At 48.2% G+C, this 18,485-nt stretch overlaps 1 protein-coding gene across 1 annotated transcript in view; it reads right to left on the reverse strand.

The window, feature by feature from the left end:
- Positions 1-18,485, reverse strand: part of LOC144953166 (SCO-spondin-like) — a 187,033-nt gene that overhangs the window by 108,666 nt on the left and 59,882 nt on the right. Inside the window, exons 47-59 of the mRNA XM_078883760.1 lie at positions 18,214-18,454; positions 16,960-17,023; positions 15,596-15,716; positions 13,233-13,467; positions 12,732-12,873; positions 11,864-12,112; positions 9,615-10,403; positions 8,651-8,824; positions 8,079-8,258; positions 6,015-6,179; positions 4,818-4,997; positions 2,846-2,968; positions 389-518 (exon numbers count right to left, since the gene is read on the reverse strand). Coding sequence (XP_078739886.1) covers positions 389-518; positions 2,846-2,968; positions 4,818-4,997; positions 6,015-6,179; positions 8,079-8,258; positions 8,651-8,824; positions 9,615-10,403; positions 11,864-12,112; positions 12,732-12,873; positions 13,233-13,467; positions 15,596-15,716; positions 16,960-17,023; positions 18,214-18,454 — 2,793 coding nt within the window. The remainder of the gene's footprint in view (positions 1-388; positions 519-2,845; positions 2,969-4,817; positions 4,998-6,014; positions 6,180-8,078; positions 8,259-8,650; positions 8,825-9,614; positions 10,404-11,863; positions 12,113-12,731; positions 12,874-13,232; positions 13,468-15,595; positions 15,717-16,959; positions 17,024-18,213; positions 18,455-18,485) is intronic.

Genomic DNA, 18,485 nt, shown 5'->3' on the forward strand with positions numbered 1-18,485 from the left:
AGTCACGTAGAAGGGAAGTAATAAAATAATAAAAATAAAACATAATAAAACATGTTTTATTATGTTTTATTTTTATTATTTTATTACATGTTTTATTATGTTTTATTTTTATTATTTTATTACTTCCCTTCTACGTGACTTTACCGAAAGAACCAAGAAGAAGAATGGTCAAATAACACGGGCTGTGCCCTCATCTGTCAGTGAAAACTAAAAAAAAAACGCAACACGTTCGTCATAACAAGTGCGAGTAATGAATGAGTGGCGGCTCTTTTTGTTAGTTGTGCTTGTACACCACCGCCAACGCAGCAGCATCACCAAACAATTAACATAGTCGGTGGATTGACAAAGGGTTGTGCATGGTACACGTGCGATGAACTCGTTCCCGTACCAGTTGCTGCAGTTTGCCGTGGAGAAGACCTGGCCAGGCTTGTAAACGCGGCCTTCCACTCTGCACTGGCACTCGCCGGCTTCCACACAGCGTCCACTCTTGAGGTACAGGCCCGGTTTGCAGCGGCAGCCTGCGCGACAATGTACGCACCAAACGATGTACCGTTATTATTGGTTACTACGCTTGATAAACCAGGATAAATGCCCCAAGTCTACAGGAGGAATCCCGCCAAGTTTCCGCAGTCGGGGTGCGATGTTGCTATTTGTAATCCCCAGTGAGCCATTTGCTTCGGGAGGAAACCAGTGAACCTTGAGGTAACCCATGCAGAACATAATAATTGGAATTTACAAGGCACATTTTATACCTAATATCGCAATGCGCCATGCATTTAAAGCAGTAAAGAAATCAGAACCAGGGCAAACGGACCGTAACTAGGAGGTAAAGGCCAATTTAAAGAGGGTGCGTTTTCAAGGCAGATGGAAATTACTCTGATTGCATGACTTCCAAAAGCAAAGTGTTCCCTAGTCTGGGAACTGCGCTGGCAAAAGCCCGATCACCCAAGGAACAGAGCCTCGACCTCGGAGTACTTTAGAAGAAGATGACCCTAAAGTCTCGGAGACTTCGTTTGGGAAAATACGTGGGTCGGTTCCTGCAAAGTTCACACAGAAAGGGGACCCAAGATGGGTATCGAACCCAGGCGATGTTTACTCGTGAGGTACAAGTGTTATCGCTGCCACCCATCATCTCGGAAGGTTCACACAATCAGCTTTCCATTGTTGAGTTGAATCCCCGATTGTCCAGTGCAGAGTGTTATTGTGTCCGTTGCAAATTTCTGAAACTCAGGCAGAGATACTCTTTGTTTTTTTCGGTAAAGTCATGTAGGTAAAAAATTAAATTAAATTTATTAAAACAACTAAATTAAATCAGTGATTTAATTAAGTTGTTTTCATTGATTTTATTTTATTTTTTACCTACGTGACTTTACCGAAAAAAACAAAAAGTATGAATCCTTGCAGTCACGAAAGCTTCAAATCTAGAATCAGGCAGAGATATTTAAAATTTTTCCTTCATTTCAATTTTGGAAATAAATAGGTTTTTGTCGTCCTCCCTCCGCACATCCGATAAGCACGGTTTGCTACGTACAGTGTGTGAAAGAGGTAACGGTCGCTGATAATGACAATGAACAATTGTTAAATATTTAATGTATTATTTTCAATATAAATACATTATCGCATATTCGTAACAATCTCTATATTTAACCTATAGTGCTCCTGCATTTGTACGTTGTAAAATTCCTTCCCAGTTCTCCTTTTGCAAAAGTGACACGTGACTCAATGGACTCTTACGTGGTTCAACAAAGTTCATCCGCACCATCCCATCCAATTATCTATGCAAATGTACTTAACGCTCCAGCCTTCGACCCCTGGCCCTCAGTGTTTTTCTTTAATATTTCACAGCCTGATGGAAACGATTCCCACGAGTCGCCTGCGCCGAGCCATCCTGAGGCTTCGCATGAATGATAATCACTTGGGTCAGCCAATGAGCCTCTAAGAGTTGCTGAAGCTGGAGATTCAACGTGCTTGCATGTCCTGGGGACGGTGAGTGTACGGTGGCGATGCCGGCCTACAGGGGCCCCTAGCAGACATATTTTGTGGGTGCGTCACATGGCCACGAACATTCGACGATGGCCGAGCTACATAAATTAATTATATCACCGTTCCGAATTAAAGCTTTCGTGACTGCAGGAATTCATCTTCTTGGTTATTTCGGTAAAGTCACGTAGAATGGAAATAATAAAATGATAAAAAATATTATTATGTTTTATTTGTATTATTTTATTATTTCCATTCTACGTGACTTTACCGAAAGAACCAAGAAGATATATCACCGTTGTGAACTAATTCAGCTCATAGATTAATTACAATGCCGTTCAAAAGCGTTCTTATTAAAACAGAATAATTGGCTTCCTCCTTCATTTCATTCATATTAATTAGATACGATTTTGATCCGGATCAGAGTTCGTACACCCATAATTTTTTTATGAATCCGTGACCATTTTGAGCTGATTGATTGTTCTAAACCTTTGTTCCGTTTCATTATGTAGGCGCCACGGTGGCAATATGTTAACTACCTCGCTTGGTATGCAGGAGGTCGTGGGTTCAATCGCGACCTGAACGCCCGTATATTTGAAGTCTGCCTGTTCTCCCTGTGGTCGCATTAATTTTTCTCCGGGTCCTCCGGTTTTTCCCTCCACATTTAGAAACATGCGTTTAGAGTATTTGGCTGCGATAAATGTCCACGTGAAAAGCCAACTTCATTGTGGCTATCAATTGTGGCCGGGTCGCTTCTAAAAAAAGAACTATATCGCTCAGTGGGCCTTACCTTGTAAAATAAAAAAAAAATGTTTCTAGTTTATCAGTTTGTAGTTATGGCCTCGCGCCACCGCTGCGTGCAAACCTTCCACGCAGGGCACGCGGCAGTCTGGGCTCTTGTCCAGGTGGTCGCAGGTCAGAGGGCACGCCTCCACGGGGCGTCGCTTGCAGTCCTCCGCCGAGACGAACACCATGTCGGGACCGCAGTCTGTCACGCAGCAACGAGTGAGCAACTCAGCCAGAGGCAGACGCAACAAATCCCGATGACTAATTTGACATTTTCCATTTCATACAACGTACTTCAAAAAGAAAGATCGTTGTGTGCGCGATATTTGTTTGCTATGCACGTTTACGTCACTAGGCGGTGTCAAAGATGATGGCGATGAGTTATTTTCAGGTCGCATTACTTATAACGGGGAGTGGGGGGGGGGCAGAGCAGTGACATAGTGTTTAGCGCATTGCGCTATGAACCCGGCCGCCTGAGTTCGATTCCCCGACCATGGCTGTTATCGGTGGGGAGTGATATCTGAACCAGTCCTCGGTGTCCGCCAGCCGCCTTCTCCAACAAACACTGACCAGTGAGCAGGCGTATGTAAAGACGGGGTGAACTTTTAGTGCTGCTTGGCCACGTGCCATCATTACACAGTTACACTTGAAGCCCCTTCATCGACTCGCTCTCACCTACCTCTCGTTCTACTCCCTGTGTCTGATGCTCGTCGCAACCTACGCATTCTCCCAACACCCTACAGCAAAGAGAGGTACATTCTTCCCCTGTTTTGCATTGTTGATACTCCGACTGATGCTCCTACTGTTGTGGAGTGACTCATGCAGCCAGCTATGGCTGCAGAGTTTGGTAGTACATGTGGTTTACGTCGTTTATTGTGAAAATTCGGTCACAGTTCCCATGACCACTGTTTCATTGCTTTTATGGCTTTATTTTGGTGATTTTCGAAAAGTTTTTTGGTTTGGCCATGTTTGTTTGTTGTAGTACAGAGTTAGACTGATGGCCTTAATCTAAGTTGTCTTGTGGTTGTTGTTGTTTGACTTGCATCCCACTGGGATTTTTGCACAGGGTTGGTGTACGGTGATTTTTCTGCAATATTTTGCCGTCTTTTCTTGGAATTTCTGTTTGCACATAGTCACTTTAAGATGTTTTTTTGTTTGTTGTGGTTGCACCCGATTCAAGAGTCGAATGGCTCACAGGGGTACACCTAATAAAATAACTTTGAACTTTGAGCATTGTAGGAACAATACCCCGAAACGGCCAGTGCCTCTCATTAATTTGCTCCACGCGTTAGGGCTGCATCTTTATGAAACAGAATACGCATTCGGGATATTTGTGAGATGCTGAAGAAACTGAGAGAGCCTGCATTCAGAAAATATGCGTGGGTATTCAGCAGACATATCCTCCTGCAACGTGACACTATGCCAGACCACGCAACGAGCTTTGGAAACATCGGAGGGCCTACGCACAACAGCCTGGGTGGAATTTTCAGCCCCATCCACTGCACAGCCCAGATCTGTCACGCTCGCATTTATATTTGATTGGCACTTTGATAGATGTCCTACACGGAAAAAAACATTTCTGAAATGAAGCTGCCACGCAGCACGCTGTCCGCAAAAGGTAGAGTGTCAGGCTGATGAATCATTTCGCCGTGCTGCAAGGTTGGCCCCATGGCTCAACATTCACGCGAGTGCAGAGGCGAGGATGGAGACTGCTTAACATCAGCCAAGTACCTCGGACGTTCTCAAAAGTGAACATCAAAACTTTTCGTATCAATCGCAAATAACAAAACCTCAACGCGTTCATGAAAAACTCGCAGTTTGTTTTCCATGGGCCAGCATCATTTGACGAAAGCGTTTATAATTAGTGCTCGGGGACCAAAGCCAGCACGTAAAAAAGCTACTGATCAGCGCCGCAGGTGGCGTCGCCTTCCCGCCACCCCCCGTCCCCCCACCCCTCCACACGAGCACGGCCTAACGCGGCGACGTCCGCTCCGTCTCGACGAGGGTTCGCCCCAGCGAGCGTCGCGCGTTCGACGAGGGGCGCGACTTGCCGGAGGGCCGCGCGCAGGGCCGCACGTTGCACCGCTCGGGTTGCACTGCGTCGCCCGCGCATGCCCGTCCGCCGTTCTTGGGCGGCGGGGCGCTGCACGTCCGCTGCCGGACCCTCATGCCGCCCCCGCAGCGCGCGTCGCACAGGGACCAGGCGCTCCACGCACCCCACTGCCCCTCCACTGGCGGCGGCGACGGCGGCGGCGATGGCGGCACCACCGTGGGAAAGATGCAAGAGAATACGATTGGGGTTGATCAGCTGCACAGACGAGCAGATGTGTGCATCAGGGGAGAAGCGATTGTAAGCATAGAGACGATATGTAACTATATATAATCACACTGGGATGTGAGCATCTTTACCTGATACAGGAATAAGAGATAGCCCGGAGTGGTTGATGGCACCAATTACCGGCGTAGAGGAAGCGTGAGGCAAAAAATGATTGGGAGAGTCAATGTTTCGTCTGTAATTAAGAGGTACGGAAGCTGGGCTGATGGTGGTGGTGGTCATGGCAACGGTGGTGGTTATCACATTCACTATGAACCTGGGGACCTACATTTCATTCCCCAGCCACACTTATCACAGTAGCGAGTGATATTTTAAACAGTTGTGGCCCTCCCCTAGGTCAGCTCAGCCTTAAATAAGCACCGAAATTGGTAGGGTTGCATAAAAAAATATCAGCACTGGGGAAACAGCGGTGATCAGCTGTGGCGCAGGTCACACCACCTCCTCATGTGCTGTGTCAGCCTTAATAGGTGCTCGCTAACAGAACGTACCCCACTCGTGTGATAAAGCTATACGGGGGATATTTGTCTCTAGATGATATTTGCAATGATGTAGTGGGCTTGATGATAACGATAATGCTCGCAACGGAGCACCAAATGTCTAAACATCTGAGGTGGCATGTGGTTTCAAGTGTGTTTTGTTTAACCAGGTGAGCACGTAAAAAGACCAGGAAAGTCTTATTTGCAACAGTGTGCCAGTAGTAGGCGATTGTTGCTAATTGAGTAATATGTGGGTAATTTTTTAAAATTTGGATAATTTATACACACCAAGGCCTACTCCTGCGACTGACGTCAGGTGATCTTTAATTACCATGGCGACGGACGCTCTACCGCCAGGCCACGTGTGACCACCCCAAGCGATATCCGAACTTTATTGGGATAGAGGACGGTTGTCACCTTGGTTAAGGGTGACTCACCGGGACAGGCCTGCATGAAGCAGGCTCTGCTGCCCATCAGCGTGCGGTTGCAGCTGCCCCCGGCCTGCTCCTCCCTGAGGACGTCTCTCTGCCGGAACATGACGCCCAGGCCACAGCTGCGGCTGCATTGGCTCCACTCGGTCCAGGGTGACACGACGCAGTCCACTGAAAAGAAGAAGAAAAAATAAAAAGAACAACGCTAAACGATCCCAGCGCCGCTCACGATTAAAAAATTAACCCGTAAAAACAAAGTTTTTCACTATAAATCCTTTATATGCGTGGCGGCTAGAGTCCTCTCGTCCTCTGGCTTGAGATGGCTGCCACCTATGGGTCAGATGATTGCCTGCCACCATTAAGCAATTGGTAATTAAATATTAAAAAAGAAAAATTCCTAAAAAGTGTAAAGTTATGGAAAAAAAATTTCACGAAAATAAATTGTCACGCACAACGAGTCTGTGTGCAAAATGTCAGCTCGATTGGATCACGGGAAGTGGGTTAAAAAACGACCGAAAGATTTGCACGGTCGTAAGCGCGCAAGCAAGCAAGCAAGTGAACTTAATATAAAGGATTTAAAAAGAAATGCCTCAAGGCCCGCTGGCTTCTGAAAGGTGCTGGGCAGAGAGGTTATAGTTTGCGTGAGGCAGGACTGGTTGGAGTTTTACACGGGAAGGTGAAAAACTTGATGTTCAGCCTGGAGAATATATACAGAGCTGACAAGGTGATCAGGGATTGAATATATATCTAGCGTATGGGGAAATAAGCAGAGCAAACACATTTTTATAATTTTACGTGGAAAGTTCATTAATATTTTATGAATTCAGTCATACATTACTCTTAATGTCTTACTTTCTCAGCGAGAAAAAAAAAAAAAGTCATCTCGGCCTTTTGACCAAAAATCAGCTTTTGAACCGAGCGTTCATAATATGGTGAATGTAATATCGTTGGTCACACTGTACTTGACTGCAGAGATTAGGCACACATTTCTGAATTGGTAAATGTTTCAGTACTTCGTGACCTTAATGGCTCTGAAGAGAGAGAGCGCTAATGATTCTGGTGAATTGAGAACATGGTTGAAATTGACATTACCAGAGGTGTGGACTCGAGTCATGTGACTTGGACTCGAGTCAGACTCGAGTCATGAATTTGATGACTTGCGACTCGACTTGGACTTGCATAACAATGACTTTGTCCCACCTCTGGACATTACTCACATACTCCTTCCTCACCCAAACACTCACTCTCTCACTCAACCATTCACTCACAATCAGTTATAGTGATGCTATTGTATCTGATCTGTAGCTTTAATCTGATGCATTTGAGTTGTACCGCGTGTTGTTCGGCACGATGTCCAACGTTTCGAGAAGCTCCCAGCACGTGGAGCAAAACATCAGACCTTAAGCTAATTCTATTCTAGCGAATGGCTAAATATTGTTCAATGGCTAAATGCCAATGTCGAGATCTGTTAGCAACGCCGAAAGGGCTTCAGGAGATTGTCTCCCACCGCTCAAGCTCATCAACATGCGGAACAAACCGAAAATACATCAGAGAGGTGGACAGCATAATGCAGCAGTAGTGCATTTAGCTATAGAGCATTCCCTCGTCATTCGCGAGGGATATGTTCCAGAGATGCGCGTGAACATCACATTTCGCGGATAATGGTATTGGCCTACGAAAACATATATTTTTAATGAATTACTTTAACTAAATACATAAATCAACTATTAAATACATGGAAATTATCATCGTACAATTTTTTTTTATAATAAACATCAAGTCAATAAAATGTTAAACAGTTAATAAATGAATTTACCTTAAATTATGATGATGCTATGCATCTAACTTCATCCTATCACTTTATCTCTCTCTCTCGATGCAGTCACGTAGAGTTCCAGATGCGATTTACGGATGGCCAAAATCGTGAATAACGAGTTCGTGAAGATCGAGGGAATACCGTACGCCGTTCCTCAATCACGGAATTGATTAACCAACCGGTGGCTAACTATGAAAAAGCACCAACGCAGCAGGGAAGCGTTGACGAAAAGCGGGCCCCCGCTGAGCACTCACGGCAATCGAGCTCATCCGAGCCGTCCAGGCAGTCCCTGTGCAGGTCACAGCGCTTCTCCGAGCTCACGCACTCGCCGCTGACGCAGGAAAACTGGCGGGCAGAGCAGCGGCCGGGGACTCGGCCGCCTGGAATCGCGCCGGGAGGCGTCGGCGGCGTGTGCGGGAACGGAGTCGCCATTCCTGATGGGCGCCGCGTCAACATTCACGACACGGCGTGGCGACGGACCGTGCGTCCGTGGCAATGTTCACGCGTTCACTACTTCTTAACACATCGACTCGTGGTTTAGTTGTTTTTTTGTCTTAATTACTCTGTGGAAAACCAGTGAGATGAGTTTATATTGTACGGAATAGAATTTGCAGATATGACGTAGTTAAAAAAGGGGATTCATAAAATGAATGTGTGCAGGCCAAGAGTAAAAAAAAACTGTGAAATGTAGATTAATCGCAGAACAAAGTGCACATCAAAATCGTTGTAAGTAACAATAAGGCCGACATATATTATCCATTAGAATAAAGCAAACATTTAACTAAAATACAATTCAATCTGCCTCTTTTTTTTTTTTTGCCCTTACCACAGTAGCGCTCATCAGATCTGTCGGGGCAATCTCGTTTGCCGTCACAGACCAACGCGGCGTCGACGCACCCCCCGGACGCACACGCAAACTCCCCCACAAGGCAGAGCTGCCTCGCTGCCGGAGCCACCGAGCTGTCCCGAACCACGGCGGTAAATCCGGGCAACGGCCTCGCTGCAGGAACCCGCGACCGAAGGTAACAGCGGCGACGTTAGTGCTCGTTGCGACGAATTAGTACAGGGCCATGTTGCTGTGTGTGATCCCAATCGAGCAATTTTCCGCGTCATTTTTTCAAATTCGGCAACATATTTGGACCGTGGCACTGGCACACAATGGCCTGCTGTTTTCGAGTGACGTCGCGTGATCTTAAGCGTTCACCGTGAAGCAATTACCAGCGTGGCCTGCCGGATTCGAACAGCGACGAACGCTCTGCAACAAGCGATGAACACTCCACCGCTCAACCCGCAGGGGCTGTGTCACCAGCACGTAAAGTAAAACAACCCACGGAGACAAATGCCCGCGTAGCAACGTTCACAGAGCAGCAGCAAATCCCCATCGCGGGTATCGCTGTGTTGCTGTCGTCCCATCATCGCTTCGTAAATGATCACACACTCACTGTAATTGGCATTTGTATTAATACGATGGGCTGTAGCATCATACCAGGCTAAATAAATTAACCATGTGCTCACGTGGGGTGTGGTCATCCGATGGTTCTCAAGTCTAATCCAAAAGATCATTTGGGCAAGCGTTGTAGTGAATCGCTGGTGTCGATGGGCAACTATTTCGGCGTCAATCGCTCTGTGTCACCTGAAAAAAGTTACTTACGAGGATAACGGCGCTGAAGAGATTTACTTTGCACGTTCGTACAATAAATAAAAACTCCTTGCAAATTGCATCGTGCCGCAATCACGATAAGCACCTCAGCAAAAAAACTAATGAACTTGTGGAAAATTTGAAAAATTACCTGTGACCCAAGGTCCCAATGGCAGGATGGGCCCAGCAGCTGTAGCACTTGGACCGGCTAACGTGTGCACGTGGCGAGAGGGCGCTGTGGTGAAGGCATCTCCATGTCCAGGTCGACCAGGCTTTGACCATCCTCCTGGCTGTTTCGTGGCCGGAACACCTGCCGGCCCTGGCTCTCCCTTCGAACCCGGTTCACCCGTCATTCCAGGCTTTCGCGTCGGTTTGCCCGGTGTGCCGATCACAAAGGGCTCACCTGTTCCGCTCACGTGACCAGTGACCGAAGGAGGTTCCCCGGGCCCCCAAATGGTTCCGGGCTTACCGGTTACCCCTGGTTTCACATCGACACCGGGTATGCCCGTCACTCCAGGTTTTCCTTTCACGCCTGGATCCCCGGTTACTCCGGGTTTATCAATAACACCGGGTTCTCCAGTTCCTCTGGGCTTATCAATGACACCCGGTTCTCCCGTTACCCCAGGCCTAACATTAACACCAGGCTCCCCAGTTCCTCTAGGCTTGTCAATAACACCAGGTTCTCCAGTTCCTCTGGGCTTATCAATAACACCAGGTTCTCCAGTTACGCCAGGCCTAACGACAATGCCTGGCTCCCCAGTAACTCCTTGCTTCCCTTTGACCCCAGGTTTTCCGGTTTGGTCAGGTCTCCTTATAACGCCAGGGTCTCCTGTAACGCCGCGCCTCGCTCCACCACTATCGTCCGTCGTCCATTCCGGCCCCAGTGGAAACTTGGCGGTGGAAGGTGGCTTTGTTCTTGGTGAAGCCGGTGGGACTGCTCCTGCAAATGTAACGGACCGCACGGCAAAGTTGAGTTAAATATCCTAAGAAGCACGGTGAAGGAACGTGCACGCTAACGCATGGGGAAAACGCAAGTTTGCTATCAAAGTAACGATGCGATTTACCCTAATCTCCGCAACATCACAGAATACTGATCCTTTGATATTTTACAGAAAGCGATGGTCAGTGATGTTTTGATACGCACCGTTTGTGACACGTTTCGCCTCCTCAGACTCAACAGTGTGGCACAAAGAACCGAATCTTTAGTCCGGATGAAATCCGATGAGCTATGAAGCGCTTTTTCACAGATGTACAGATCACCCACCACGCTGCATCTCACCACCCGTCTCCCTCTGCTTCTCCTCCTTGTGCTGCCCCACTTTGGAATTCATTTCCATCATCTCTGGTCCCAAGCTCTCATAACCTTACTCAATTCCAGCAACGAGTTACACCCTGATCTGTTAATTCCAACTCGGACGGTGCTGTTTATTTGCCGGCCACTTGACATTGTGGTCAGTTGGGCATCTGTACTCAACAACTGTGTTTATGTATATAGTTAAGTATATAGTATGTAGGGAGCGGTAGTGTAGGTGGCGGTTAGCGCTACGCTGCGCTACGAACCCGGCGACGCGAGTTTGATTCCTGCTCATGGCCAACACCCAGTGACGATTATCTGAACCGATTCTGGGCCTCCCCTAGGTCGACTCAGCCTCAAAAGAGTACCTGGTGCGGTGTGTGTAAAAACATCGCCGTTGGGGAGACAAAGGCGGTCGGGCGTGGTGTTGACCACCCACCATCTGGTGTGCTGTGCTGGCCTCCATAGGTTCTCACTCCCAGCACTTGCTCCAACAGTCTCCTAAGGCTATACGGGGGAATCTTTGTATTTTATATATATAAGGTGTTTTAGGGGTACTGTAAAGTTCATTGGGACTCTGTAGACCACTTGCAGAAATATAGGGTGCTTCAAAGAAATGTTAACACTTACATGGGACTATCATTTTCAATTGGTGCAAAAACGGAGAATAAACTCTAACATGATAACAAATGTATGTTATTCTATGGCTCTTTCGGGAAAGTCACGTAGATAAAAGAAATAATAACAATATAATAATGAAATTAAAGTGAATAAAAATATCACGACGTTTCGATCGCAACACACAAGCGGTCGTCATCAGGAACAGGGAGGTTAGCCTCTGAGGGCGAGCTGTTTATGAAGGTTTAGAGATGGGCGGGGCAGCTAATGTTAATGTTAAAGAGTCTCCACTTGTTCGCCATCATTGTCAACACGTGCCTGGAATCTTCACCGGGTGGTCTCCAGAGCCCGGGAGACCACCACATTTCCTTGCGCCGTTGTTGCAAATTCTCCGAAGTGTTAACATTTTTTTGGAGCACCCTGTACACACATATATCAATGTTCCCTAACTCAAACCCAATCAATGAGACAAAGGCCCCGCCGCTCACCGCAGCCCTTTTCATCCGAGAAGTCGGCGCAATCCACCTTCCCGTCGCAGAGCGCCGTCGCCGCGGCGACGCACTCCCCGCTCCCGCAGCGGAATTCTCCGGGGCGGCAACGGCCGGGCCCCGGGCCGCCACCCGTCTCCGGCGAAGCGGTGACGCGGCTGTCGACGATGCCCGGCCGCGGCTTGGACGTTGGCTTCACGGGGCCTAGGGGCCCGCGAGTGATGAACGGCATCTCGGAAGGTGTTGGACCTAGGAGCGGGGAGGGGGGAGGGGGGTGGGATTTAGAAGTGCAAGGAATATACGAATACAACCATGGCAGCAGCAAACGGAACGGCAACGATTTCAATTGCCGTATTCGGCAACAGAAAGGATTGGAGTGGTGTCAAACAGTAATTATGAATGTGTAAATGACGTAGTTTGTATTATTATTACCGCTGTAGGGGGGGGGGGGGGCAATGTTGCGATGTGCAATCCCAATTGAGTAATCTGCAGGTATTCGATTTGATTTGGGATGTTAAGGCCAATACCAGTTACATCGCACGGGTTTTTTTTTTAGCTCAAAGAGGAAACCACAAAACCGGTGGAAAACCCATTTAAAACAGGGGAGAAAACATACAAACTGCACACAGAAAGGCACCCGAGTCGGGAATTGAACCCAGGCCCTTCCTTGCTGTGAGGCACAAGCATTACAATACAGTGAGTTATGCTCTGTGTGCTGATTTCTTCAGAACTGCTTTTTGTGTTTCGTTTGTTGTCCTACCCACGCGCCTCCAATTAGCGCGGTCGCCTACGTACGGTGCAAAAGAAGCTCAACATACATACAGTACACGCGCACGTTGATTAGACGAGAAACTGAGACCTTACTCACTCAGAGAACATCCGAGGATTTCCGATCGGAGGTAAATGCCGGTCCGATACTCCACGGGGAGGATCCGCAGGTATCTGGAGAAAATGTAGCGTGGCAGCTTCTGTGTGACTGCGGTCACGGGGTCGAAGTTGCCCTCGAAGACCTTCAACGAAAGGAAAAAGTCAAGGATTCAGCTTGTGGATTTTACATACTAAACATCCACCCCATAGGGCAGTTATCCACGTCCTTTATTTGTCCCGAAAGGGCATACCGCTATCCAAGAACTGCGTTAAATTTCGATTTGAAGCTTTCGTGACTGCAGGGATTCATCTTCTTGGTTCTTTCGGTAAAGTCACGTAGAAGGGATTATTATTTCCCTTCTACGTAACTTTACCGAAAGAACCAAGAAGAAGAACTGCGTGTTCAGGAGGGGCTCGCATTGTAAAACACCGGACTACGCAGCCACCATCCGCGCGTAACCGGCGCCAAGTTGAAACCCACATCCCCTGTTGGGCACCGTACCATCGCCTCTCCCTTGGGGTCGTGCGGGTCCGCGTAGTCGGAGAAGCGCTGCCCGTCCAGGCTGAAGCGGAGCTTGTACTTGGAGACGTAAGCGCCGGCGTGCGAGAAGTGCGAGCGGCCGAGGCCGCTTCCCTGTGTCACGACCCCCGAGATGAGCACGGGCTTCTGGAAGTCCACCTGGAAGTGGGGACTGCGATCACCGGGCTGGGGACTCCAGCCGGATTCCATCTTGGCTCTGGGATGAAACGCACGGCAAAGGTCAAGTCAAAGGGGCCGCGGGGAGGTGACTCCTGAGGGATGACTGGGATATTTCACGTATGTTCTCTGTGAGTTGAACCTCTTTTGCGCCGCACGTAGCCAACCGCGCTAATCGGAGGTGCGGGGGAAGGACAACAACACTAAACACCAAAAGCGGTTCTGAGGAAATGAGTATTCAATCGAGATTTAAAAGTGCATAGCTCCAGTGGCTTCCTAATACCGAAAAGAAGAGTGTTCCAGTTGGTCACAGAAGCGCATCTGAAAGCGCGCGATGCAGTAACCGTCTTAATTCGACGGCGAGCCAAAAGCCGCTGCGAGGATGACCGGAGTTTGCATGCTGGGCGGTAAGTGAGTCTCTGCAAAGAACAATGATCGTTGACGTCCAACAAAATGTCACTCGTTTTTTATTAACCACCGAGGGACAATGATGCAAGGGGTCCTTGCAGTGACTGACTGCGCTCAAATTTGGAATACAGCATTTCCAGGGCGAAAATATCTCCCTCTGGTACCCAATTGGTGTGGCTAAAATGCTTGCAGTGATGGATAAATGTTGTGTGGGGGCTTTTTTGAAGTGGTAGGCCCCATGTGGCCATGGGCTGTAGGTTTCCCCACCTCTAATTTAGAGGCTCTCTTTAGCCACTGAAATTGTTATATATATACGTAAAAAAAATACTATTTTGATTGCGGCCATGTGGAGTGCTGAATGTTTGCAGGCTGGAGGTCACAAGAGAGACCCAGGCCTTAAAGTGTAATAGAAAAGGGTGTACGAAAGATTTAAACACACACACACAAAATCCCATCTTCTAACCGAACTGCACCAGCCCATCACCCCCCACCTCCATAGCATGGTTGGCTGTGTGCGGTGCGAAATAAGTTCGACATTACAGATATTCATTATCTGCAATGGGAGTAGAGATTAATTCGTGAGCGCATTTCTTCGCTGGTCATTTCTCATTGTTCTTCAAAGGACGCACGGGGGATCCACCGAAGATTATAGAGCGAAACTGACTGCCCGACGATTGGCTGTGTCGATTTGACAGCCACCCACCCACCCCCTCCACCAAATACACCTCTAATTCTGAAGCACAAGTGCACTTCTCTGGATGAATCAGCAACCAGACATGGAACATTACACTTAAGAGACAAACGGCCATGAAACGTTTTCAGCTTATGGACACCGGTCCATAAACATTTATCAGGAGCGCCGTCGCGGTTAAGCCTCCGAATGTTTAGGCAAAAGAAGAACGTAAAAAAGTCATCACAAAGGGAAAAGAAAACAAAGACGTACGCGTGGGAGTGAGCGTTCGCGACGTGAGACAAGGGCATATGTTGGATGATGATAAGACACTGTACATTGTAAAAAATAAATATATATGTATATATATACACAGCAATGTAAGTAAGGCCTCATCTCGAGATGCTGTACAAAAAATGGTGGGCATATTTGTTTTCTAGAGGAGAGAGACACGCAGTCAGTCACGGGCAGAGGTAAAAAGGAGATTCTTGAGCCCGGAATTGAATAGCAGGGAGTCAATGGCACGGATGACTAGGGAATGGAAATTCGGCTTATAGATTATGGGGGCAGCAAAGGAGATCTCCCACTGAGCATACTTTGACTCGGGGGTTCGATAGAAAGCCTTTGTTGCCGGAGCAGGGGGAGTGCGTGGGATGGAGGGGGGTAGGGTGAGATGAGGAGTGGGGGAAGTGTGTGGGCTGGAGTGGGGTAGAGTGAGATGAGAGTGGGGGGGGGGGAAGTGGGTAGGGGTGAGTGCATGGGGGACCTCGAAGTTTGTGAGAGAAATCTTGAAATTGACCCGGGATTGGATTGGGAACCCGCAGAAGGAACGGATTATTGCCATGATATGGTCTCATTTGTGTGTGTGAGTGAGAATTCTTGGCAGGGGCATTTTGGATCATCAGGCAATTAAGACATGGGGTGTGTGTGTGTGTGGGGAGGCTGTAGAAAAAAGAGTCGCAACAGTCGAGCCGGGATGTAACAAAGGCACGGGTGAGAGTTTCAGTGGCAGTTTGTGACTGTTGCGAGATTCAGACACGCGTGATGATGTTCACACGCAGGGACGTGTGGGATGACGTGAGACACGCACATGTTCGGGATGATGTTGAGCCGCCCTGCGTCCGGGGTGTTGCTTTCCTTCTGCGAGGAGGCGCTGAGCTGCTGGTAACGGACCCTGCCGTCCTCCAGCCCCAGTGGAAAATCGCAGCCCTCTGCACGAGACACGCACACGGAGTGGAGTCCACACAAGGGCAGCACGGGGGCAGTCTGGTACACGCAACAGTTCACCATCCAGACAACAATTCACTCCCAGCGATTCAATTGCGTTTTCACAAATTCGGGGGTCATGATCCCGACTCAAGAATCAATACGTTTGTGATGCGTTGATTTTTACCGTATCATTTATATTGGTGCTCTGTTTTCGTCCCTTTTGCGAAAATGTGTCTTTTTACATTACCGTACGCAATTAATTTACCATTAAAGGGAAATAATTTTTCATAGCAAACACAATTCGATGCATGTATCGTGAGCGTAGGAACTCATAATTCATGAATCGATGCATTGCTACACATCTGTCGGATGGTACATAAAAAAAATGCTGTGCAAGTGGAAACTTCCAATTCTGAGAGTGGGCAGCGGGGAGATAAAATGAGAATTTCTGTCATAAACAAAGGGATTTGATAAGAGGGGGCGGGAGTGGTGGCAAAGCCAAACAATCTTACCATGCACTAAAGATAGGATGAGATTTTTAAACAGCCACATGCAGAGGAGAAGTCTTAAGCCTGAACTCGAACGGGAGGAATTGATGTTAACGGCCAGGGCAGAAGCAGAAGAGGAGGAGCGGCCACCCATCAAGCAGGACATGCAGAGTAAAAGTTGCAGTTGGCACTGACAGGGAGAGGACTTCAGTTAGCAACACAATACACGAAAGTAAATTAAATCGCAATCAAATGTTGATTTAAAGCTTTCGTGACTGCAGGGATTCATATTCTTGGTTCTTTCGGTAAAGTCACGTAGAAGAGAATAAAATAATAAAATAATATAAATATAAGACAATAAAAATTCTCACGACGTTTCGACTGCAACACAAGCAATCATCATCACCCATAGAAAGAAAATTTTATTTCTGTGGATTTCACACCTGATGACGATTGCTTGTGTTGCAGTCGAAACGTCGTGAGAATTGTTATTGTTTTATATTTATATGATTTTATTATTTCCCTTCTACGTGACTTTACCGAAAGAACCAAGAATATAAATCGCAATCAATTTATTTTACCGAAGCATCCCTGACAATGACCAATTACCCACTGCGCCTAACGTTGTTGCACCACTCACAGCGTCGGCTTCGGAAAAGGGCCCCCCCCCCCGGGCATAGACGGCCACTCCGTCACCGCTCTCTCGTCCTAATTTCTCCGCGCAACGTAAACGCGCGCCTGTTTGGGCCCACATTACCTCGGGGAGCCAGAATGTCTTTGCTTGTCACGCCAGGTCTCCTGGTGCTGACCGAGAGATGAGTCTGTTTGGGGGGGGGAAAAATATATATATATATAAAAACCACGAGAACAAACGAATGTCTCTCGTGCACACGACTCACAAGCTGAAGGCAGCGGTTTATGTACGCTTGTGTGTCTCTCCGTGCGTGCAAATGCACCTGAGTGCAAAGGCCTGGTGTTTTTTGTTTAAGGGGCCCTCCCCCCTCCCCAAAATTATATTTGTCTATCGATAGCCACAATCACAGCCACCCCCCACCCACCCCTCCTTTTCCATTGGCTGTACAAAGGCCCACTTAGGGTTCAGACGGTTGTGTCCATGCTGTATGCGTTTAATAAAATACGCTGTTGTGAAGTCAATCGTTTTCCTCCGCTGTGTCCGCTGCAAGAGTTGAGTCATTCCTCTTCTTCACCCTCTCCATTCTCACCTTTACTGTACCGGTCTTCTTTCTCTTGCTGTATCCACATCACCCTGACGCAACCCCCAAACCTCTCCTCTTATATTAAAAATAATAAATAACCCGCCCCATTACCCTAATCACAAGCCTTGCTTTCCAGTGCCCCACCCATGACACACAACCCCACTCTGCCTCTTCCGTAAATTGTCTTGAAATACGGCCACACACGTGCACTTTGCAAATTTGCATTGCATTGTAACCGTGTAATTCAACTCCTGAAGATAATAATTTTAACTTTTCGCGCGCCGCACAAGAATGACTCAGCGACGCGGCAAGCGGGAAGGCAGCAGCCTTGCAGTCAGCAGGCGCAAAATTATCCCCAGAGCTCCGTGTCCCTCTATATATTAAGGCGTTTTCGGCCAATTAATTAGCAATAACATGTGGGAGGAAACCGGAACACCCGGACAAAACCCATGTGTGCGAGGGGGCAACGCTCAATCCCAAACGGGCGGAGCAGATGAGAGTCCACATTTGCTGCACCGCCTTCTCCTGGCAAGCCGGAGTATGGCGCCCCGACGCGTACGGGCAGGGAGTTTCACAACATTTGTGCGGCGATTGACCAACCCTTGCTGCCGCCTCCGCAGTGCTGGATATCCACAAACCGCCCGGCGAAGACGCCCGCAGTAGTTGCGTGGCGAAAGTTTGAGAGAAGACGTGCTGATCACGCGGCCCGAACCGTAAACCACGCTTGGGCGCAGTAACCGCGCTGTGATGCTGAGCGGTTTGGTGATACTGAGCCGGGCGTGGGAGTGCGTTACCGATTCGTGGTCCTTGGGGCCCGGTTTAGTCTTGCCCTGCCACTGCATGCCGGGCGAGAAGCCCCCCATCGTCCAGATTCTCTGAGTCACGGAAGACAAAGGCGGCCGAGCCGTCACCCCGCCTGGTCCGACCCACGGTGGGAACACCGCCGAGTCACCGGTGCTCGTAATCGGCGGTGCCCGGGTGCTCATGACAAAGTCGCCGTGAGATGACGCGGTGGTGGCGCCAACTTGGGTTGAGCTGCAACGAAAAGCGGAGAGGATAATAACGA

This window comes from Lampetra fluviatilis, chromosome 1 (genome assembly GCF_964198595.1).
Source record: "Lampetra fluviatilis chromosome 1, kcLamFluv1.1, whole genome shotgun sequence".
NCBI lineage: Eukaryota > Metazoa > Chordata > Hyperoartia > Petromyzontiformes > Petromyzontidae > Lampetra > Lampetra fluviatilis.